The sequence below is a fragment of the Etheostoma cragini genome, chromosome 9 (genome assembly GCF_013103735.1).
Source record: "Etheostoma cragini isolate CJK2018 chromosome 9, CSU_Ecrag_1.0, whole genome shotgun sequence".
NCBI lineage: Eukaryota > Metazoa > Chordata > Actinopteri > Perciformes > Percidae > Etheostoma > Etheostoma cragini.
The window spans coordinates 4,846,193-4,868,803 of record NC_048415.1 but is presented as its reverse complement, the minus strand read 5'-3'; the positions used below and the strand labels follow the sequence as shown (position 1 = coordinate 4,868,803).

Sequence of the window (22,611 nt, the reverse complement as noted above, 5' to 3'; positions counted from 1 at the left end):
AGTAGACTTGCTTTTAACGTTTTTTGGCGAGAGTATGAGAGTTTTTGACCAACCCATATTCTGAAGGTGAAGCCAGTCTAATTTGACATTTGAACACACAGTGAAAGTTTAATGCTTTGACATATAAATGTAATTTATTTGGTAAGACAGAAAAAATAAACATATTCAGGATTTAACCTCTATACTTTTGAAACAACCTTTGCCATTGAAGATAATGGATTTTAACACCCGTCATTCAGAGAAACTATTCAATTACAATTGACACTCCGTTAGTAATCACTACACACAGGCTTGAAATACAACCATGCTCAGGACCTATTCATGCACAAATGGAAAGATGTCAGAGAGTGGGCTGCCAGCTGGATCAGCGCCCTGAGTGGTTTGGGGGGGGTACGGTGTCTTGCTCAAGAGCACCTGGCAGTGCCCAGGAGTTGAAGTAACATCTCTCCAACCATCAATCCACACTCCGTACTTTGGTTCAAATGGGGACTCAAACCAGCAACCCTCCGGTTCCCAACCCAATTCCCTACGGACTGAGCTACTGCCACCCTAAATTCCTTCCTCCATATTATTATATATTATATTATTATAAAAAACAACAACGGCAGTGTGTTCACAAAATGAGATGTTTTCAAAAAGTATTTCTCGATAAATTATGAGTTTATTTGTCTACACTACACTACTTTTTTTAGTTTAACAATCCCCCAGAGAATCTAATAACCTATCTCGGAAATAAAACCATTTTTGATAAATAGAATTTCAGCAATATGATATGATACCAGCCACAATAATGGAAATGTATATATGCTATTGCTAACAAAGATTCATAAGCATTCAAATCTAAAGGTTCTCCTCAGGGTTGATCACAATTTATTCTTGGTATGTAAGAGATCGTTCAAACAGAAGAATAATGCTGTAGCTTTGTAGTTGTCTTTTTTTTTCTGTCTTTTTACAATTTTCTTTCTGAAGGTTTTAGACATTGAACTGTTAACACTTGTGTTATGGATGCTACAAAGTGAAGAAAACAAACATATAACTCTTATTTCATTTCTTATTTTCAGAGTCCAGTGTCTATTTAATAAATGGATCTGTGGTTTATTTGGAGGCACTAGTGCTTCTGCATATTGGTCTAATGGAGTAGTTGCTTTGCTTGATAGTGTTTTTGGCTGCAAGCCTGATGCAGTAGGTGGTCCAAGGTTTGAGGTCAGTCACCGAGTAAAAATTTCCTTCCGTGGTTTCCACTATAGGTGGCCGAATGGTCTCCTGGTCTTTCTGTTCCTCCTCAATCACAACTGTGTACTCTGTTGCATCCTTCACTGCCGTCCAATTCACATACAAGGAAACTCCACTCACTGTCACAGTCACTTCTGGGCTTTCAAGATCTGAGAGAGAGAGATTTTAACACTTGTGTCATAGTAAAGGCTTGTGACTTCAGATTCATGATTCATTGACATGCTTCACACTATCTCTAAGTTATGTTATAAAACAACATTTACCTTTCTCAAAATGGGCAAATATTTCACTGGCTCGTAAATCTCTTCTTCTGCGAGCTTGTACTGGACCTGAGAAAGGTGAGAACATACTCATCAGAACATTTATATATTTTAAGTATAGAAGTGGGTGCTAATTTAATGAAATTGAACATTTGTTGGATTTGGCAGCAGTGATAATTGCAGCTGTTTACTAGTTAACAGAGCATTGTTTTTTTGTGAGGGATAGTCAAATACTTTTTTTCCCATTTCATCTCCCATTTGTTTCAAATTAAGGTGACTGACTGCAAGCTATGCAGGACTTTACTCAACCTTGTGTGTTTTATACTCTCTTATGTCAGACATGTAAGATTAACTAAAGAAATAACTCTCCATGCATTGATATAATAACCAAGCAGAATGGAACAAAATAAGAGCCATTTGTACCACAAAATTTGGAGGACATTGTTACTGTGCTGTTGCTATATTCCATTAGCAGAACATTTGTGACATTGTTTAATGAGGCGCTGTTGATGTGTCAGGGAAGATCCCGGACAGACAAACAGATAGGTGTGAAAGCACCATCATGTACCACCACCACCAGCATTGGACATCAAAGAACTTTTCTTGGCAAAACTAAAATTTAGAATGATAAATAATTAGATAAAGGAAAAAGCAATCAGTAAGGGAGGCTTGTAGAAACTGCTAAAATTGTATGAAATCATGGAAAGATTATTCCTTGAATAGTGTGTTGTGCTGCAGAAGTTTTCACCCTGCGACTGACCTGTAATATTTTGGTTGGGTATACTCCATCCCGCTGCATTGCTTGCTGTCACTTCAGTGGCGTTAGGATAGAAGTTGGTCAGCCGGCAGGAGAGCCCAGTGGTGTTGCAAAGCTCGACACGGATTGACCCCGACACACTGTAGACAGTGTACCTTGTGGCAAACACTGATGCATCCCAGGAAAGCACAGCAAAGTCTCTGTTACCACTGTACCTTACATTCTGTGGAGAACAGGGGACTGGGAAAGTGAGTGAAAAGGCTGTTATCAGGGACTGCAGGATGATCATCATTTTTTTTTTTCAACACTTTACTATATTTCTCCCCATTTAGCATTTATAAGCAGTACACAAGGATTTATTAAATGGTTTATACACTATAATGTAGTTAGCAGATATAAGACACTGTGTTTATACAGTATTTGTCAACAATTGTAACTTCTTCTATGAAGACTCATTTTATATTACAAATGTATTTTACTGTATTGTTATTCATTTTACACCAGCTTCCACTTAATCATAATAATAATAATAATATATTTTATTTATAACGCACTTTTCATTCCAAAGAATCTCAAAATTCTACACAGGAGAATAATATACTTAAGGTACAATTGTAAAAAAATACATTATTGAAAATAATTTAATTAACACCTTTATCTATGTAAAGGTCACTAAAACACGCTTCACTACCTGTAGAAAGTTAAGGATGAGTGCAGTGTAAAGTTACCTGTGACTCCAGTAAAGACAGTGGATGGCTTGCTGACCCCGCCTGAGTTTCTGGCGTGTACAGTGAGGTTGTAGGCTGTGCTGCAAGGCATTGGGAACTCAAAGTATCTCCTGGGCAGCCAGTAGGAAAAGACTTCCATCAGGGCTTGTGGGTTGTTCTGGATTTGACCGGTTATCTTCGCAAGATACTCAACGTCAGAACAATTGACGCTGTCCCATGACGTCATGGCCCAGTGTGCTTGGCCTATCTTCTGCATTCGGACTTTCAGAGCAGTCGGAGGGCATGGAGCTGAGGAGTTGAGAGGTAAGTCAGTATTTTAACATTGGAATTAGACCATTTATATACTTTTAGCTCTTGTTCTTCCTGTGTAGTCTACCAGCATACCACTTGTTAAATGTAGTGTGTCCTTTGAAAACACATTTTAAAGAATAACAACTTCCTCTCTAGACTTCTTGGTAGGATTACTGATTTTTACAATATGTTTACCACTAGACCAGCTGTACTGTTGGTATCAATCCCCAGACTGAACCCCTGACTTGTCCCTCCCTCATCACCACTTCTGAGATGCCCTTGAGCAAGGCCTTAAACCCAACCACTCCAGTGGAGCTGCTCAGTGGCTAGCATATAAGACTGATGTTGTACTGGGGAGCATCCAGATATCAATGTGTAACTATGTGAATGTGACATGACAAGTTGTCATTGCAAATTAAACTGTTCTCAATCAACTTATGTCTAAAATAAACCAGGCAGGGAAGTAACAACCAATTTATTGTGGACTAATTTTTGTATTATACCTGAGCAAGACTTAAAATTTTAACACATTTTGTGTATGTAAAAATGAATTTGTGCTCAATTTTCTTGATGGAGCATTAATTATGTTGAATTAAATTTTTATTTTTGATCTCTAATATTTACCTGCTCCCGCCTGCAGAGGTGCACTGAGCGAGCTGTTGCAGACACCATTTGAGGCTTTAACAGAGAAATTGTAAACGTGACCACATTCCAACCCTTCCATGGTGCAGAAGGGGACAGTGCTGTGGCAGTAGAGCATGTCTCCATTGTCAGCTTGGGAAAAGGCAAAATACTCCACAGCACCCTCACTGGCACCCCAAGACAGTATGGCAGAGTTGGTCTCACAATTAATATCCACTGCGAGGCCAGAGGGATCACAGGGCACTACGACCACAGAGAGAAAACAACTCTTATTAGAAAATCAAACAGGAAGCTGGCCTGCAGTTTCAACATTTAAGGTATAATGTTAACCCATCCTTGTTGGTAATGAGTTTAAAAAAGTCTTGACAAGGAAAGGAGCTTGATGCATTAATCTAATCAAGACAGGTGACTAATAAGAGTAGAACCCAGCAAGCTGTACTGTTCCTTTAGTCAGTTTAACTTGGTTGTAATGTAGAAACCAAACAGTAGAGTGTAGCAGCTAGAAGGTGCATCATGTGATTTATTATTGATTAGTACAATAACAGAACAACAATAAAAGTTACTTTTCAAACACCAGGAATTGAATATTATTTTGTTATGGCATGAAAAGAAAAAAACTGCAGTATCCAAATAGAAGATGTTGGCACGATTTCCCTAAGGACCAATTAGCTGGCTTCCTCTTCTGTAATACAGATATCGCTTTTTTAGGGCTGCAAGTAAAAATTTCAATAATTTGCTAATTATTTGCATTGTCTACAGAAGGTCAGAACATTCTGAAAAAAACTTACACCCTTGTTTTGTCAGAAAAACCTGAATATCCAATAAAGAAAAACAGAAAATCTATCCAACATCTGTTTGATGGTTTAATTGTCTTATTGTTTGATATACAGTATGTGCCCATAGAAAGCAGTATTAATACTGAGTGGATTATCCTGATGGAGTAAACTAAAATGTCTATCTCTACCTGTTCTGTAGGATGATGTGTGTGGCTTGCTGGTGCAGTTGTCTCCACTGGCAGTGATGTTTAAGCTGTACGGCTGTCCGCAGTGCAGATCAGTGAGGTTGCAGTTGTTTACTGAGGTGTTGCAGCTTGCAACATGTCCATCCCTGCCTGTGGCGGTCAGAAGGTAGGATGTAGCCACAGGGGACTGTCCCCACATCACTCTGGCACCGTTCTTCTCACACGATGCTAACACTGTCACATTCTCTGGGACACAGGGCGCTAAAGAGACAGACCAAATATAAGCCTTAAACATTTAAGTTTGTTTTGTTTATTAAAGTACTCATATTATGCTTTGGCGTTTTCCCTTTCCTTAATTCCTTAAACAGTATAAACACTGCTCCAAACAGCTCTGTTGTAGTCCAGCCTTTACTTCATGGACGAACGTCATACTCTGCTTCTTACTGGCTAGTAGTGCTTACATAGCTACTGCACGTGTGCAAGTCCCAACAAAGATGGAAGCCTTACTCGGTAGCTGAAACAGAAAGCTCAACACACCGGGTGAAAGAGGAGCTGCAGCAAAGTTTAGTACAATAAAATATAGTGTTTGTTGAAAATTAAACCATGTAAACCTCTGATATAACCTCTAAATACAATTATGAACCTGAAAATTAGCATAATATGAGCACTTCAAAATCCCCCAAAATAATTGTTTTTGGGTTGACATAAGACTAACTTTCACCGTGACAATAGACCTCAAAATCACTCCCAAGCAGAAAACATGACTCACTGTATAACCTCAAATAAAACATACAATATAATTTATCCATTGCTTGACATATGACTGTACACTTGAGTGTGTTCTTTCTAGTTTGTAAAATATAAAATGCCCTGCTACTCCATGTCTTGTATAAGAGTTATGCATATCAATACTGACCGTTACATTTTTAAACTAAATGTGTGGAGTGTTTCTTTAAAAATATAGTAATTTTCTGTTAGGGTTAGGGTTAGGTTCAACCAGGAAAGATTTACATGTATGTAAACATTGGATAGTAATCCATAGTAAAGATCCTCTATTTTGTACAATTTGGAGTTTTCTCATATAACCAACAGAAGTACTTGACCATACTGCTGCGGCAATAATCAAGATTCGATAAAACCAAGGTCTGAACAACTTGCTTAGCTGTATCTTGTGTCAAAAATGTCAGCTATCTCATGATTACAGCGAGACCACGTTATCTATGTGTTTTACCCATGATGATTTGTTGTATAAGATGATTCTAAGTAGCTTTGCTTCTTCTACACAATTAATTAGCACTTCATTTTTGTAGGAATCTAGAGGAATTTTGTCAGTGAGTGATAAACTGAATCCGACTGTAATGGTAAGTTAAAAAATACCTGTTTTGATCTTCTTTGGTGGGCTTCTGAGGCTGCTGCACTTATCCGAAGAAGCTGATACTATGATGCTGTAATACATGTCACAGCGGATATTTGGGAGTACACATGAGTTGGAGGAGCTGTTACAGGATATGAGGGTTTGATCATTGCCTTCAGCGGTCACGAGGTAGAGCGGTGCGTCCTTTGTCATCTCCCAGTTAACCAGGATTGTGTCGCTGTCGCATTCTGTCACTACACTAACGGATGTTAGAGCACAGGGACCTACGGGCCAGGAATAAAAAAGATTAGCATCAGAAAACACCAGCAGTAAGAAATGAAATGGCTCTCAGTGGCAGTCAGTTTTAGAGAAACTTAAGCATTGTATCCTTGCCATTTCTTGTTTATCATAGTCTGTCAGAGAGGCCGTCTTTTCAGAAGACCTCCTAGGTGCTTTATTGACAAAATCCTATATTGCAGATGATTAGTTGTAACTCAAGTTTCCAACCTTTTGGGTCAGGACCCCTTCAATGGGTCCCGAGAATATTATTAGGACGGAAAAGAAGTAAAAATATTATTTTGCTACATAAATTGAAAGCCTTTTTTTAGGTTTTTACACAAATCTTTTTTTTGGGAAACGTTGAATAGTTTTACGGATAACAGTGAGTCAAATGAAAAGAAACTCAGTGTTTGCAACTCACTGACATTCATTGTAAGCCAAAAAGGTCGGGAACCACTGACTGATACTGTTGCAGTACTTTTGTGCCAGAAGAGAATTAGCATTTTATTTAGTGTTTGGTAATGCATTAATATGGTATGATTCTAACTAGATCATTTTCCTAGTAACCTTTCAAAGACAACACTTCAGCACTTAACTTTAAAATTTGTATTTTGTGAGTAAAGATTCTTTTGGAATACCTGTCTCAAACTCAAAGGGGGTACTGTGATTACTCTTGCAGTAATTGTTGACAGCAGTGACGTGAAAGGTGTAGCGCGTTCCACATTTCAGATCTGGGACATTACAGGGAGAGGAGGTGGTAGTGCAGCTGGAGTTGTGACCTCCGACCCCGTTGGCCAGCACAAAGTAGCTGAGAGCTCCTTCTGAGGCGTCCCACGTCACCCAAGCAGAGTTTGATACGCAGTCCAGACGGCCCTCAGCGTTCCTGGGCACACACGGAGCTGTGGGGTAAATTCAGAATTTTAAATCTCCATCCTTTACTTTTTTTTGCTTTTCTGTTAAACCATCCAAGGTCTAAGGACATTTTAATATATCTTCTTGAATTCATCTTGTTAGGCTATTTCCATATAACTTGATCCCTATGTGTTTCATATCAAAATCTTCAGAACAAACTCAGCTTTCTGTAAAGTGACACCCAAAATGTTTCCAGAGCAATGTATGCTGTAAATGGATCATTTGGCCCTAAAATAATTTTCAAATCACTTGTAAAAACATACATACACTCAATTGTTTTAGTGCTTGAAATGAGTTTATAAAAGTCTTGGGTTCACAAAAGTATCGTAATTTATATCTAAAATAGTAAATACATTTCCAAAAGGAAATTTTGTCATTTAGTAGGAGTGTTGTCAAACAACGCTTGGACTCGCTGGTGCTTCTTTTGTCCTCAGCGGGTTAAAGACATTCTCCAGAAGCATAGGGTTGGTAGGAACTATATTATGTCATCACACATGGAATGGTTTTGTGTCAGCAGCAGATGACCTGTGTCATTTGGAAACGCAGCAGTTTATGTCTACATGCTAACGTCTACAACATTAAATTATTATAAATTATTTGAGTTTTTAATCAGGTGGAAAGAAAAAACACTTATTTACCAACTTTTTGAGAATAGGAAGAAATATGTGCAGCATGTAACTCCCCCCAGTGTATTTCTTTTGTTTAAGGATTAAACAAAAAAAGATACAGCATGTTAAGCAGTGAGCTTTAGAGGTGTTGGTAGTCATTTGATATCACACTCCATACATGAGCGTGATATCAATCTTCTCAAAACCAAAAAACTGAATAAGTGTGTTGCCCAAAGGGTTTCTTTTAAATGTAAACTGTAAAACACACAAAAAACATGCAAACTTACACAAACAGCAGCTATATAAAAAAAAATTGCTGTCACAACAATCCTGGCCTTCATTTGGCTGTGTTTGTAGCAGCTACTTCTTTTCTTTCCAATAGGTGGCGCAGGTTCGCATGTCTAGAACTGGTCTGATAATAATTGCTCATCCCCCTGGGGGGAATCTGGAGCCTGCTAAGCATGCAATTTTGCAATTGAACAAATTGAAGTTTACCTGAGGAAGTCTTTACTACAGGGCTGCTCTTACTCTCACAGTGATCTCTCACGGACAGCACAGTCACGTTGTATTCCTGTCCACAAGGTAGATCCCTTATGTAGCAATAAGTGTTACTGGAGTTACAGTAGAGTCTGGCCCCAGTGTTGCTGACTGCTGCTACATGGAAGTATTGAGCATCGGGGTTGGGGGACCATGACACGTTCATGGCACCATCATCACACTGTGCAGTAACAGCCACATCCTGGGGTGCACAGGGGGCTGAGAGGTAGAAAGATAGGGGAGAGGCAGAGAAAAGTTAAGAGGCAGGTTAATATAGCATTGTCAAACTAGGCAATGTTCATGTTGCTATATTGAGAAACATTGAGGTTCAAAGGGATCAAGAGAAAACTTTAAAAGCAAATTTACACAGAAGAAAAGCACTTTTTTATTTACAATTTAACACATATCACAGACACTCTAAAACAAAGAAGAACCCTTTTGAAACAACCAACTCTACCTCATACCAACAAATAACACTGTCATCACTATATATAGAAGGTCACAACAAGCTTTTGCAATGAGTTTGTATTTGGCCCAATACCTGTCCGCATGTAAGCCTTGTCGCTTGCCACACTGGAGCAGGACTCATCCTGGCTGAACACGCTCACATTGTATGTCTGTCCACACTTTAGGTTGCTCAGAGTACAGTAGGTCATTGTGTTGTTACATTCAGTCTGGTCGCTTCTGTTTTCTGTAACACCCACGGCAAGATAAGAGAGCGCTCCACTGGCTCGCTCCCATGTCACTGCAGCAGAGTTTGAGTAGCACAATAGGGAAGCCTTGACGTAGGTTGGCCTGCAAGGCACTGGGTCAGAAAAAGAGGACAGACAAGCAGTGAGATGATGAAGTTCCTTTTGCTTAATATCCATATCAGAGATAAGACAATTTGCATGTGACAACGTGCAGAGTTTATTCTTAAACTTTGAAGGGTTCTTTCTACTCAAGCAAATATTAAACACTAAATTGTTCTTTCTGAGGAGAGCCTGAATAGAAAACTGATGGACAAGATGATTATAATCTTACTAGATGACTCTGGCGTGCCATCCTGATTCTCCAAAGTGGGTTTAACGAACCCAAAAAGTCCAACAAACTTCTTAAATGCTTTATTAATGCATTTAGATTTCTTAAATTCAGTTTTATTTCATCTCTTTTCTATTAGGTAATATGTATTCTATCTGGCAAAACTTCTATTTCTGAGGTAACAAGGATGCCCGCACATTGCTGTTAAGTTAGTAAGAAATCTGGATATTCTCCCAACTTTTAACCATTAATGGTTAATGGTAGAAATTGAAATAAACCTGTTTTAATGTATCCTATGTCATACAACCAATACAATTTAAACCCTAATATAACATCATTCAAAAAATGTTCATACTGAAAAACTTACCTGACTGTAGGTTGAGGTAGGCACGGCTATTGTCACACAGTCCATCCTGAGCTGTCACTGTCAGGTTGTAGAGCTGACCACAATGCATGCTGGGTAGCTGGCAACTGGTTGTGGTGCTGTTACACTGCATCTTGTGGCCATCGGGCCCAAAAGCTTGCACCATGTAGGTGGACACACCCTCTCCTTCCCATGACACAACACCTGTGTTATTACTGCACACCATCTTTGCGGTTACATTCTGTGGTACGCACGGCACTACAGACAGAAAGACAGAAGGGTGTGATTGACAACAGGTATAGAGCTTTAATATGACGTGCAGTATGCCTGTCTCTTGATTCTACCTGTGTTGAGCTGCACAGCAGAGCTTCTAGCGCTGCTACACGTCTCATCGGAAGCACTAACGGTGACGGAGTAGTTTAGGCCGCACAGCAAGTCATTGAAGAGGCATGTTGTCCCGTTGGTATTGCACACTGACGCGTAGCCGCCATTGCCCTGGGCAACTGTGGTGTATAATGATGCCCCTTTGCTGGGCTCCCAGGAGACCGCCACAGCGGCAGACTCACAAACCACCCGGGCCTTCACCTGTTGCGGTACACAGGGCACTGCTCGGGCACAGAGAGAAATAATGAATCTTGCATAATAATTTAGGATCAATATATGTCCAATACTTATCCATTATTTGTTATATTAGCACTACTAAAGACAACACAACTCGGTCAGCACAATTAAATTAAACCAATCTGTAACAGAAACAACTACCACGCTGCTATTCTTCGATGGTCCTCACCTGTTTGCAGCTGTGTCATGTCACTCTGTGATACATTGCACACGCTATTGACAGCAATTACACTGATGTTGTAGGTGAAGCCACACATAAGGTCTGGGAGGACACAGGACTGTGTGAATGTCTCGCAGCTAGATTCTTGTTCTTCCACGCCGAGGGCTTGGACAATATAGTAATCAGCCCCTATGCTGGGCTGCCACTTCACAAGGGATGTGTTGGTAGAGCAGTTCAGTACGGTCACAACATTTCCAGGGAGGCAAGGCACTGGAGGAGGAAAGTGAGAGGGATTGATTGCTAGTTGTGTACTTGTCAGGTAAAGGATGACTTAATGGCATTTAATACGATTTTCTTCATTGAACATAGATTTTCTAGACTTTATATAGTAACACCAAACCAAAAATAGGCATTTTAGCTGAACCCTTCTGGCTAAAATCACACACCACACATCCATTGTATTTTTCCTGTTGCAAAATAGAGGATTAAAATAATGGTTGCATTTAAATTGTATTTCATTACAATCCAATTTTCACCAATAGTTTTGTTTGAAATTCAAAAATAAACACATCAAATTAAAAAATTTCTTCAGGGGAAATAGGAAGTGAAAATAATGACCCACAGCTGCTTTGCACCAAATCTCAAGTAAATACAGAACACACCCATATGCTGGTATTGCAGCAAGATTAGAATTTCAGCCACTACAGGTCAGGAAAACTAAATTTCAACTAGAGTTAAATTACCGCTTTATTTAAAGTCCTTGCCCCTCAACTCTAATTTGATTAAACTGAGTAAAGGGGCTTTTTCGAGAGCTCACCTGACTCCACCTGCAACATGGTGCTTGGAGGGCTGCTGCAATTTTCATTTGAGGCCACAGTGAAAACATTATAGGTCTGACCACACTGCAGGTCCTTCAGCTCGCAGTTGGTGAAGTTGGAGGTGCAGGTGGACACATGGCCGCTAGTGGTCTGGGCTGTAGCGGTGTAGTTCAGGCCACCCTCGGCATAGGCCCAGTCCAAGAGGGCAGAGTTGGTGAAGCAGTCCAGAACCACTGAGCCGATGCTAGGTGTGCAGGGAACTAAGAGAGGGGGGTGAGAAACGGAGGATTGTAGTAAAACTTGTGACACAATTAATTTAACCCTTGTATGGTATTCGGGTCAAATTGACCCATTTCAAATTTTTACAAGAAGAAAAATGGTACAAGTTAAATTTTTTTTCTACCTGAAAATCAATGGCCTTACCTTATTTTCTGTGATAAACATGGATTCCTGACTCAATTCAGAAAATTATTCTGGATATAACCACTTGCGTTTTTTTTCCATAGTGGATATTTAACATGAATTATAACCTTATGACAAAAAACTAACCACACTTCCATCTTTAATTATTCTAGTAGAGACTGATTGCATTCCCTAAACATATATGTTATCTCAGTTGTTTGAAATTGAGACAAAGACAACATTTGTTAATAGATTATGAAGTAACATTTTTTTTCAGAATTGTTTTTAAAACTCTAAATAAATCACGGGTCTATTTGACCCTAGGGATGCAAGAGGGTCCCGGAAGTGAAGACAATACAAGGGTTAAACATCCAAAGAGGATTTATGTCCATTCAGTTGTTTTACCTGATGTGAACTTTGTAGCTGGGCTCGGTAAACTTGAGCAAATATCATCCTGCGCCACCACCTGGACAGAGTAATCCTGACCACATGTCAGGTTGGCCAAGGTGCACATTAGGTGTGTACTCTCGCAGAAGGACATGTTTCCCTGTGTGCTTTGAGCAATCACTTTGTAGGACAGGGCGCCCTTGCTGGAAATCCAGGACACGAGAGCCTTATTAGTAGAGCAGTCCATCTTCACAGCCACGTCAGTAGGAACACAGGGCACTGGAGAAAGGCCGGTGGAGGAGATTGTAGTAAGTTTAAATATCTAATTGTGGAGTGGCAAGAAGTTTGAGATTGTCTAAACAAGCCTTTAATTCAAAGATGTTTGATGTTGAATGAACTGAACATAGAAAACAAAAATTTAAATCAAAGTTCAAGACAACGCTGGACAAGACACACCATTTTGCAGACAATTATATACATTTTCTTACCTCAAAGCCACCTAAACTCTTGACCAAAACTATTTACAGTTTGCAGAATTAAAAAGGCATGAAAGAAGTATAGAGAATATTATCAAAGAAGTTTACAGTATATACTTGTCCTGAATGTCTCACCTGACTGCAGTGTGTCAACCTGGCTGGTGTCAGAGTTGCACTTCTCATTTGAGGCAATGACCGTCACCGTGTAGTTCTGGCCACAGTTGACGTTGGGCATGCCACACTGCTTGCTGTCAGACCAGCAGCTCTTTGATTGGCCGTCTCCCTGTGTCACCGTGGCGGTGTAGAAGTCCGCTCCAGCCGAGCTGTTCCACGACACCACAGCGATGTTAGAGAGGCAGTTCATGAAGCTGGAGACACCAGTAGGAGGACAGGGCTCTGAGGTAAGGAAGTAGAATAGACTGTTAGTGCAGGCGGATTTTTGAATAAGCAGAAGTGCCCTTAAGGTTAATATCAGTGATGCAGAGTATTTTGTTGGTGAGCAATCCACCAGTTTTTGTCTGTTTCTCCGTATAGAACAGAGGATGTTGTAGATTGTGCCGATCTTAAATCCATCTGAGACCAATTTGTGATTTTGGGTCGTATGTATGAGTAAACTTGATAACGGTCACGACAGATGCTAAATGGAACACCAATACAAAAAATGTTAACCAATTGTTTTCTGTAAAATATCTTTTAAATGTAGGTGGTTTGAAACTCAAAAAGAAGAAGTTTAATAAATAATTAAAATAGATAATTAAATTTAAAGGAATAAGAACTTAGTGGTCATTCAAATGTTGCATTAAATAATCCCACAGTTACAAAGTATAGAGTACCTTTAAACTTAAGAGTTTTAAATCTGTAAAGGGCAAAACATGTAATATGTTTTACTCAAACTTTGGGTAATCAGAGTCGAGCTTTCGGAAAAACAGTTGACTTGTTAAATACTTTGAAAACCAATGCTTTGGTAGAATAGTAAACCCCGCCCACTCTGCCGGCGATTAGATTTTTCCTTGCACCTCCGTCTTTGAACATGAATGTTTAATTCTCCTGCTTCAGTTCACATATTTGCAGGAACCAATCACAAACTGGCTTGTCTACCTGGTGCACTATTGGCGGGTTTAACACAATGACAATAGAGAAGCGACCGAGCAGCTTCTTGTTTACGTTCAACAAAGCGGCGCCCACAGAACGCCACCGAAGCGCAGCAACACGTTGATTCCTGTATGCAGCTGTCGCTTCTACGTCACCCGGATCATTGGTCTGATTAGTTGAAGGACGATCCAATTGCGTACAGAGTCCTTTGAACTATGCCCCTTGGTGTGCAGAGAAATACAGAGCAGACTCCCAAGACCAAGGCTCAATCTCAAATCTGTAAAGCTAGGCTTGGTCTGGTGATAGCTGGACTAGTTTTTCTGGCTTAATGGAATAGGAATCTACCTGACTCAAGCATTGATGGCTGACTGGGCAGGCTTGTACACACGGAGTCTACTGCCTGAACATACAGGAAGTACTCCTGGCCACACAGGAACTCAGAAATGAATGTCCAGGTGTCATTGGTGCTAAGCTGCACTTTGTGGCCGTTGTTGGTCTTTGCCGTCACAATGTAAAACTCAGCAGTTTCGCTGGCATTCCAGGTCAGCGATCCCACCTACGAAACAGGTGACATTATATTATAATATTTTTAGTTTCAGTTTATATAATAAATAATACATTTTGTTTAGCCTCTTTCAAAACAAAAGTGCTTCACAGAGCAGAAATGTAGATAGAATAGTTTATTTCTTGAGAAAGAGCTTTGAGGAAAACATTTTGTAAAAATAATTACCTTCATTGTGCAGTTCAGAGATGATTCCAAGTTCTGAGGAATACAGGGTGCTAAAAACAGAAGACGAAAAGAGGTTTAGTTGAGCGGCAAATTATGATTATTTTGATTCTCAATTAATCTGCAGATTACTTTCTCAATCAGTTCATTAATCATGTCAGAAAATGTTTAAGTTTAAAATGCCACAACTTCCAAGAGCCCAAGGTGATTAATTCAGAGTTCTGTTTTGTCTTAGCAACACTTTAAACCCTACAGAAAAACCATTTACAATTATGTAAAAGAGTAAATCATTTTGTAGAAGCGTGAACAGGGGAATGTTAGTAATTTATACATAATAATTACTTTAACAATAATGGATTATTAAAATTGTCACAGATTTATTTTGTGACCACTAATAACTTATTCAGCTATTTGTTTTAGCTGTTTAGTGAATTGTGATATTTGTGCTTTCCACATTGTATTATTTCAGAGCACTCAAGCCTAATTGATTTGCCCAATTCTTGTTGGACTTCTCTTAAACCTTTTAATATGCTATACCTCCAGTCTGTAGTTTGTTCATTCATTTACATGTGTGGCCTAAATTATTACTAGGTCAAACTTCCAGGTTTTGACGTAACGCTAGAGTGTAGTCTGTTTCTCCTTCATGGACTCATTTTTATAATTTTATTATATTATTAAAAAATAAAAAAAGTTTACCCATTCGTATTGAAGTGATGTTGCTCGGCAGGCTGCTGCACATGTAGTCGTTGGCAATGACGTGAATTGTGTACTGCTCTCCACAGTGCAGCTCATTCCAGGTGCAGCTGGTGGTGTTTGTGGTGCACATGTGGGTGTGGTGGTCCCGTCCTATTGCGATTGCCATGTAGGACTCAGCCCCATCGCTTTTGTCCCAGCTGACCGAGCCCAGACTGTTCTCACACTGTGTAAAGCTCTTTACATGCTCAGGCACGCAGGGACCTAGGGAAAAGGTGTATTGTTGCATCATCATAAACTTAGTATACTGTACACCACATTAGACAGAAAATATAAATGAGACTCATACCTGTCTTGAATTTTTTTGGCAGGCTCACTGCGCTGTAACATTGATCATCTTGAGCTTTTACAGTAAAGATGAATAGTTGTCCGCAGGGCAGCTGAGCCTCTACTGTTGTCATGTTGGTTTGGAAAGCTGTGGCGTACCCCAGGTCTCCTGTGACCGTCACCACGTAGACTAATGCCCCTTGAGCCACCAACCAATCCAACACCACTGTCTCGTTGTTACAGGACCCAATGACTGTCAGGCCAGTCGGCTGGCAGGGGTCTAGAGAAGGAGGAGTTGGACACTATTAGTTTAGTTCTGACGTGACCTTTGCATCTGATATGCCTGTGAATGTTGCTGCAGCTCTAACAATTATTTTCTGTTATCAAATAATCATTCTATGTTGTGTTCTAAATTTCATGAAAGAAGTCATGTTAAGTCATATTCAAACTGCTTGACTTAAAAGTGTTTAGTTTAATATCATAGAAGAGTAAAACCACAAAACATTATTCATATTTAAATTTCTCAAACTAATTAATTGTTGTACTTTTCTCTCAAAACCTATTTGAAATAATTATTAAAATTGTAGCTGGGGAATTGTCTGGCAGTCGACCTATCAATGAATCGATTAATTGTTTGCAGTGATTATTCACTCATAAATAAATAGTTTAAAAAAAAGTACTAATGCTAGATAAATGCATAATACAGTAACTGCATAGTTGGGTGACAGACAACAACTTAATAGACAAAATAAGAAATATTTTTGAATGATTAATACATATCAATAAAAAACTAAACTATAACATTTGGGGTATTTTGGTTCCACAGTTTTAGTAAAATAAAGTTGACATTGAGTACTGTGGAAACCTTTGTAAAACATTTAAGCCTGCTCCATCTTGGTCTGTTGCATACAAACTGAAAGAAAATTAATCAAATACAATTTAAAAAAGTAATACAGATGTAGGCTGGCACTGACAATATTTAGTTAAACTGTAATGAGGGTGTACTTGCACAATCAGAAGGCTAATTCCATTTCTATCTATGTAACTAAAAAAAACAAGCAGTTAATCAATCAATCAATTACCCAAATAGTTATTAGTTGAGGATGAGCCCTACCTGTCTGAATATCCACCGTACTGCTGATTTCACTGTAGCACATCTTACTATATGCAGTTACAGAGAAGGTGTAGGTTTTCCCGCAGTACAAGTTTGTGAACTGGCAGGTGGAGTTGGTGGAGTTGCACTTCAGAGTCATCCCCATGCCGCCGATGGCAGTAGCCATGTAGAGCTCCACACCCCCACTTTCCTCCCAGTACATGGTGGCCGTATTCGTCTCACACTGCCGGTCCACTCCAACATTCAGAGGTTTACAGGGCCCTGGATGACATGTTTTGTTAAGTATCAGTGATCTCCTTCTCTGCACTCTCAACTACTCTGGAATGAGATGTTGCTTAACTCACGTGTGCTGAACGTGACATTAGTGTGTGTCTCAGTCATGGAATGTTCGCTGACGGTTGTGAGGCTGACGTTATACGTCTGACCACACTGCAATACAGTCAAATCACACTGCAGCCCGGCGGTCTCGCATGAAGCCCGGTGGCCAGACTCTGCTGCGGCAGTCACCTTGTAGGAGTTTCCTCCATTGGCTGAGCTCCAGGACACTTTGGCTGTGTTGTTGTAGCAATCCAAATTGGCTGCCACATTCCCAGCTGCACATGGAGCTAGAGATAGAAGGGACGGAAGGACATATTGGAAACTGATGCAATCATTATTTATCACATTTCAAAGATGCACTGTTCCTAAGCTCTCCAGGTTTTAAAATTTCCAAATCATGTAAGAAAGCCATATTGGCAACCCTAACCCTATGTTTTCTGGTGGCAGTTTTCTTTGGACAGAGCATGCTCACTGCTGTTTGATTAATTGTGTTTTACTCTTAAGAGTTAGTTCCTACATCCATCTGTCAATAGCCTAATATCGTTACATTACACATTACGTTATTACATTTACTATTTGTCACCAAAAAGGCCAAACTCTTGTGCATTTACTCCCTCAAAATATTTGCAAAGCTGATTCTTTTTTTTAACATTTAGAACTTTTACTAATTTAAGCTAAATAGAGGGTTGTTATTTAAAACCAAATAGAGTGTTTCTTGGCAAAATAAAGTTAGTAGCTTTAGTTCAAAGGAGAAATGTAGGCGACGGGTTAAAATTATCCACCTACATATACAATGTATTTTCATATCTAATATTTTCACTTGAAATGCCTATCAAATAGATTCACTGTAGTGGAAAACTACAGGTACATGATGTGGCAAAGAGTATTCAGCACAATATTTTACTAAAATAAAGACAATATTTGAGTACCACATACTTGAGACCAGCAGGACAGTAGTGGAGAGGGTACTGTTGAGTGTCTTTCCGATGACCATGACTTGGATGTAGTAGACGACTCCACAGTGAAGGCCTTTTACATTACAGAAAGTGCCGTTGGTGTAGCAGGACAGAGAGTGGCCATCGCGCCCGACAAGACGAGCTACGTAGCCCACCGCACCAAAGCTGGCCTCCCACGACACGATTCCCACGTCGGGATTCTGCACACTGGTCTGCACGATGTTGGGAGGGCAAGGCTCTTAGGGCGGGAAAAGAGGCAGAACAAGTTGAAGGATGCTGATAGTATCTTTCATCTATATTTTATGATAAAAAAACAACATTCACTTAATTATCTATGAAGCTCCATATTTTTAATACCTGTACTTTGAAATATATTTCCATCAATAGATACTTCACATGCCAAATGTGAAAATGACACATTAAACCTAAATTACATACATGTTTTCTGTCCTACCGCTGAAACTGTTTAATCTGCTGACTATTTCATATTGATTGATAATTTTAGTGTTATATGTCCATTTCAATTTCTTAAACTGAAGGTGATGCTCAAATCTCTTGTTTTGTCCAGCAACTACTTTAAAACCAAAAGATATTGACTATGTTTTGCTTGATAATTAACTCAAACAACTGTCGGAATAGTAAAGGTAGATTTGTTTGTTCTCGTGTTCTATCAATTTGTTTTCTCACCTGTCATAATTGTAACTGATTCGGTCGAGGTGGACACGCCCTGGCACACAAAATTGTTTGCTGTCACGTTGATGATGTACATCTGGCCACAGTCCAGGTTGTACAGGGCACAGTTGGTGCCTTGGGTGGTGCAGGAGACCATCAGGCCCTGCTCTGTTACCCCTTCAACTATGTAGGAATTCGCACCAGCGGCCATGTCCCACAACACCTGGCCAATCGTCAGGCTGTACTCAGTGGTGATGTGCGTAGGGATGCATGGCTCTGGAAGAGAGGATAGGGGAAAATGTTAACAAGTTAATAAGAGTACAGTGGAAGGTCAAGCATCCAAGTGAAGTGACAATAATTTAAACACATTACTGAGGGGAGGGAGACGTTGAGCATACATGCAGCTCTGTTAACCCTGTGAGTTGCTCACCAGTGACCAGTTGTCCTGTCCAGTAAGCGATGCTGCTGCAAGTCCGTCCAACGGCTTTCACAGAGACAGAGTAGTTGTTGCCACAAAGCAGCCCTTCCAAACTACAGTAGGTGGTGTTGGCCTTACAGGTGACATTTTGGCCTGACGCGGTGGTCGCCATAACGATGTACGATAGAGCTCCATCACTTGGGTACCACTCCACCAAGGCCATCTGCATGTAGCAGTCCATAACAGCCTTGATATTTGTCGGCTTACAGGGAACTGAGAGGACATATAAGACAGTTATGACAGTCATGACTTTAACTTGATAATTAAAAAAAACTAGAAAAGAAAAAAATTAATCCAATTCAACATTGTCATTTAAATTAAGTAGATTTTTGCAAGATTACATTCTGGTTTTAGATACAATACAATTTATATTTTTACTTTATCCATTAAAAGTCCCATGACATGGTGCTCTTTGGATGGTTTTATATAGGCCTTAGTGTCCCCTAAAACTGAATCTGAAGTCTGTGGCGGAGGCAGAGGCTGGGGGTGTGACCTTGACCAACTGCCAATTTGCTCGTTTGAAAGCCATTATGTCTCTCTCTCATGGACAGGCCAAATTTATTGGGCAGGCAAAGCAGAGAAAGGGAAGGTAACCTTTCCCATTATGACCTCATAAGGGCCAAGATTCCAGATCAGCCTATCTGAGCTTTCATTTTCTCAAAGGCAGAGCAGATACCAAGGTCTCGGTTTACACCTATCGCCATTTCTAGCCGCTAAGGGAACTCATATTAATGTTAAAAAACCTCATTAAGTGAAATTGTCATGCCATGGGACCTTTTTAAAATTTTGAAAGGGTTTCATAATCCTAAATGGGTCAACAAATCTCTGCAACTCCAAGAGAAACTACGAAAGCCTTTATTCCAAGTGTAAACCATTTCCTCTTCATGCCTTAACATCTGTACCTGAAGGTGTACCATCCACAGTAGCGGAGGGCGGGCTGTCGCAGTATCCATCGGAGGAGATCACGGACGCGTGGTAGATCTGACCGCAGCCCAGTCCCGTCACATTGCAGGAGCCCTCGGTCGTGCCCTGGCAGGTTGTGGTCTGACCGATACTGTCCTGCACTGTGGCGATGTAGGAGTCGGCTCCTGAGCTCTTAGACCAGGACACAGTCAGACTGTTGTCCTTACAGTCCACCGCAGAGGAGACGTTTGCAGGGCTGCATGGCACTAGTGACAAGAGATAAAGAAGATGTGGTGTAGGGCTTAACGCTTCCTTTGGTACCCTAAGAGTTTTTCATTACTGAGTACGGAATTGCTTTTGAAGTTAAAGAAATCATTTTACGTTTTTGAAGTATTTTTGTTGGTTATTCAGAATTAGATGAAAAGAACTATACCACCATCACATCTGTGTGCTAAATATAAAACTACAGGCAGCAACCAGTTAGCTTATCTTAGTATAAAGAGAGAGAAATTGCTAGTCTGGCTCTCCAACAATAGCAGCATTTTTGTATGACACATGGAGGGGGGCACAAGAAAATGTTGTTCTATTATCTATCATTTTACAGCCCCCTGCAGCTGCAGGCGCAGATGATAGATAGTAGAAAAACTGACTGTTTTGAAGTGAAAGTAGTCTAGATAGAAAAAAGCAATGCAACTTGTTAAAAGAAATACAATGCTGCTTTGCCAAGTGTCTTTAAAGGAATTAATAAACATTAATGATAAAGAACAGTGATTTAATAGTGATAAAGAGATGATGCACACCCAGGCAGGTGGGCAATTGCATTGTGTAGAATGCTCTCCAACCTATCAGCAACAAATTAACATAATGGGGAGTTTTTCCTCGCCACTGCACATGGTCGCACTGTTGCAACATGCTTGCTCTTGGGGAATTACTAGAATTGTTAAATAAATAAATTATAGAATTACGATTGTTGTATGATTGTTATGATTTGATACTATAAATAAAATTGAATTGAATAGAATAACGTATTGGTTTTACAGGAATATGATCCTGACTATTTCTCAGCTAGGCATGCTAACCACAACTTAACACTTTAGTTTTTGAACAGATTGAACAAACCACCCAGCTTTATATTTACCATACATACATGAGTGGTGTCATCACCTTATCTAACTATCAAAAGCAAATAAAGTAAGCTTATTTTCCAAAATGTCAAACTGTTTTAAAGCAAATATAAGATCTGTGAAAATGTTTTAACTTTGTACTTTATATTTGCAATTTTAAATGGGAAAAATAGCATGTGCGGTTTACTCTAGATGAAAAGAAACAAAAATGAGCACTAAGTAAAACCAAACAAATAGTAATAGTTTAGCAGGTAAAGTCTTTACATACCCGTCTTAAATGCCACACTGTCACTCGGTTTGCTCTTGCAGTCTTGGTTCTCTGCCACCACAGTAGCTGTGTAATTCTGTCCACAGTGCAGACCTGTCAAATCACAATGGTCCTGATTGGACCTGCACTCGTCCACGTGGCCATCGGTAGACACAGCCTTCACTGTGTAAATCTGTCCCACCCTGCTGCTGTTCCACGACATGGAGGCCACATTGTTGCTGCAGCTCAGATTGGCTTTGAGGTCCTGAGGAACGCATGGCACTGAGAGGGGAGAGGTCAATATTGATATTTATTTCTGTATTTTTTTAAATTTTAATGGTTTAATTGTTCGTAAAATGTTCTGACCTCTGTAGCTGTAATTCTTTAATTTGCTGATTCCAATTTCTTTTGCCGATTTCTAAAAATAGGAATGTGTATGCATGTGTGTGACATGTACAGTATGTACTGTACCTGTCCTGACAATGTCCTCTGCACTCTGGGAGCTGTTGCAAGTTCGTCCCTCTGCAATAACGAGCAAAATGTACATTTCTCCACACGGCAGATTGGCAATGCCACATCCGGTGTCTGACGTGGTGCAACAGGAGGTGCTTCCTCCTCCTATCTGCTTCAGCGTGGCCGTGTACGTTACCGCACCGGGAACAGCTGACCAGGTGATGCCGACCGTGCCATTGTCGCAGCCCACTGATTTTTTTACGTCCGCAGGAGGACAGGGAGCTGGGGAAGGAAAAGCAATGTGAGGTTCAAATTCAAAATAGTATAAGTTTATATATTCGATTTTTATTTGAATGAAGCATCTTTTAAATTATTCTAATGGTATTAGCTTTTCTTCTGAGAAAACTTAGACAATACTGATTCAAATTGATGCTTTTATTTGTTTATTTATTTTAAAGATATTTGGGGGGCTTTTCTCTTTATTCTTTGTCAGTGACAGTCGATGGGTGGTAGAGAGAGAGAGAGATAGATGGGGGATGAGATGCATCAAAGGGCCGCAAGTCAAATTTGGAAACGGGCCTCTGCAAAGGACTCAGCCAACATGGGGCGCACGCTCTTCTGGCTGAGCTAGCGGTCGCTCCATTGATGCCTTTATTTATCTCAGGGTCTCTTTATCAGATATGGAGGGAGGAATCCA

The 22,611-nt window shown here is 39.9% G+C and overlaps 1 protein-coding gene across 1 annotated transcript; it reads right to left on the bottom strand.

Annotated features, from left to right (window-relative positions):
- Positions 1-256: 256 nt before the first annotated feature.
- On the bottom strand, positions 257-22,557 carry LOC117950809. The gene is made up of 29 exons (XM_034882150.1): positions 22,527-22,557; positions 21,933-22,196; positions 21,483-21,743; positions 20,090-20,356; positions 19,140-19,400; positions 18,725-18,985; positions 18,018-18,275; positions 17,108-17,368; positions 16,764-17,024; positions 15,672-15,929; positions 15,326-15,586; positions 14,633-14,682; positions 14,248-14,458; positions 12,946-13,206; positions 12,353-12,613; positions 11,545-11,805; positions 10,737-10,997; positions 10,291-10,551; positions 9,950-10,204; positions 9,104-9,367; positions 8,521-8,781; positions 7,144-7,404; positions 6,250-6,510; positions 4,876-5,133; positions 3,894-4,154; positions 2,979-3,266; positions 2,254-2,490; positions 1,497-1,562; positions 257-1,382 (listed from the first exon to the last, which is right to left on the bottom strand). Exons 1-29 carry the CDS (start codon positions 22,555-22,557, stop codon positions 1,096-1,098), a joined length of 6,909 nt encoding a protein of 2,302 aa, XP_034738041.1. The 3' UTR covers positions 257-1,095.
- Between the last annotated feature and the right edge of the window lie 54 nt (positions 22,558-22,611).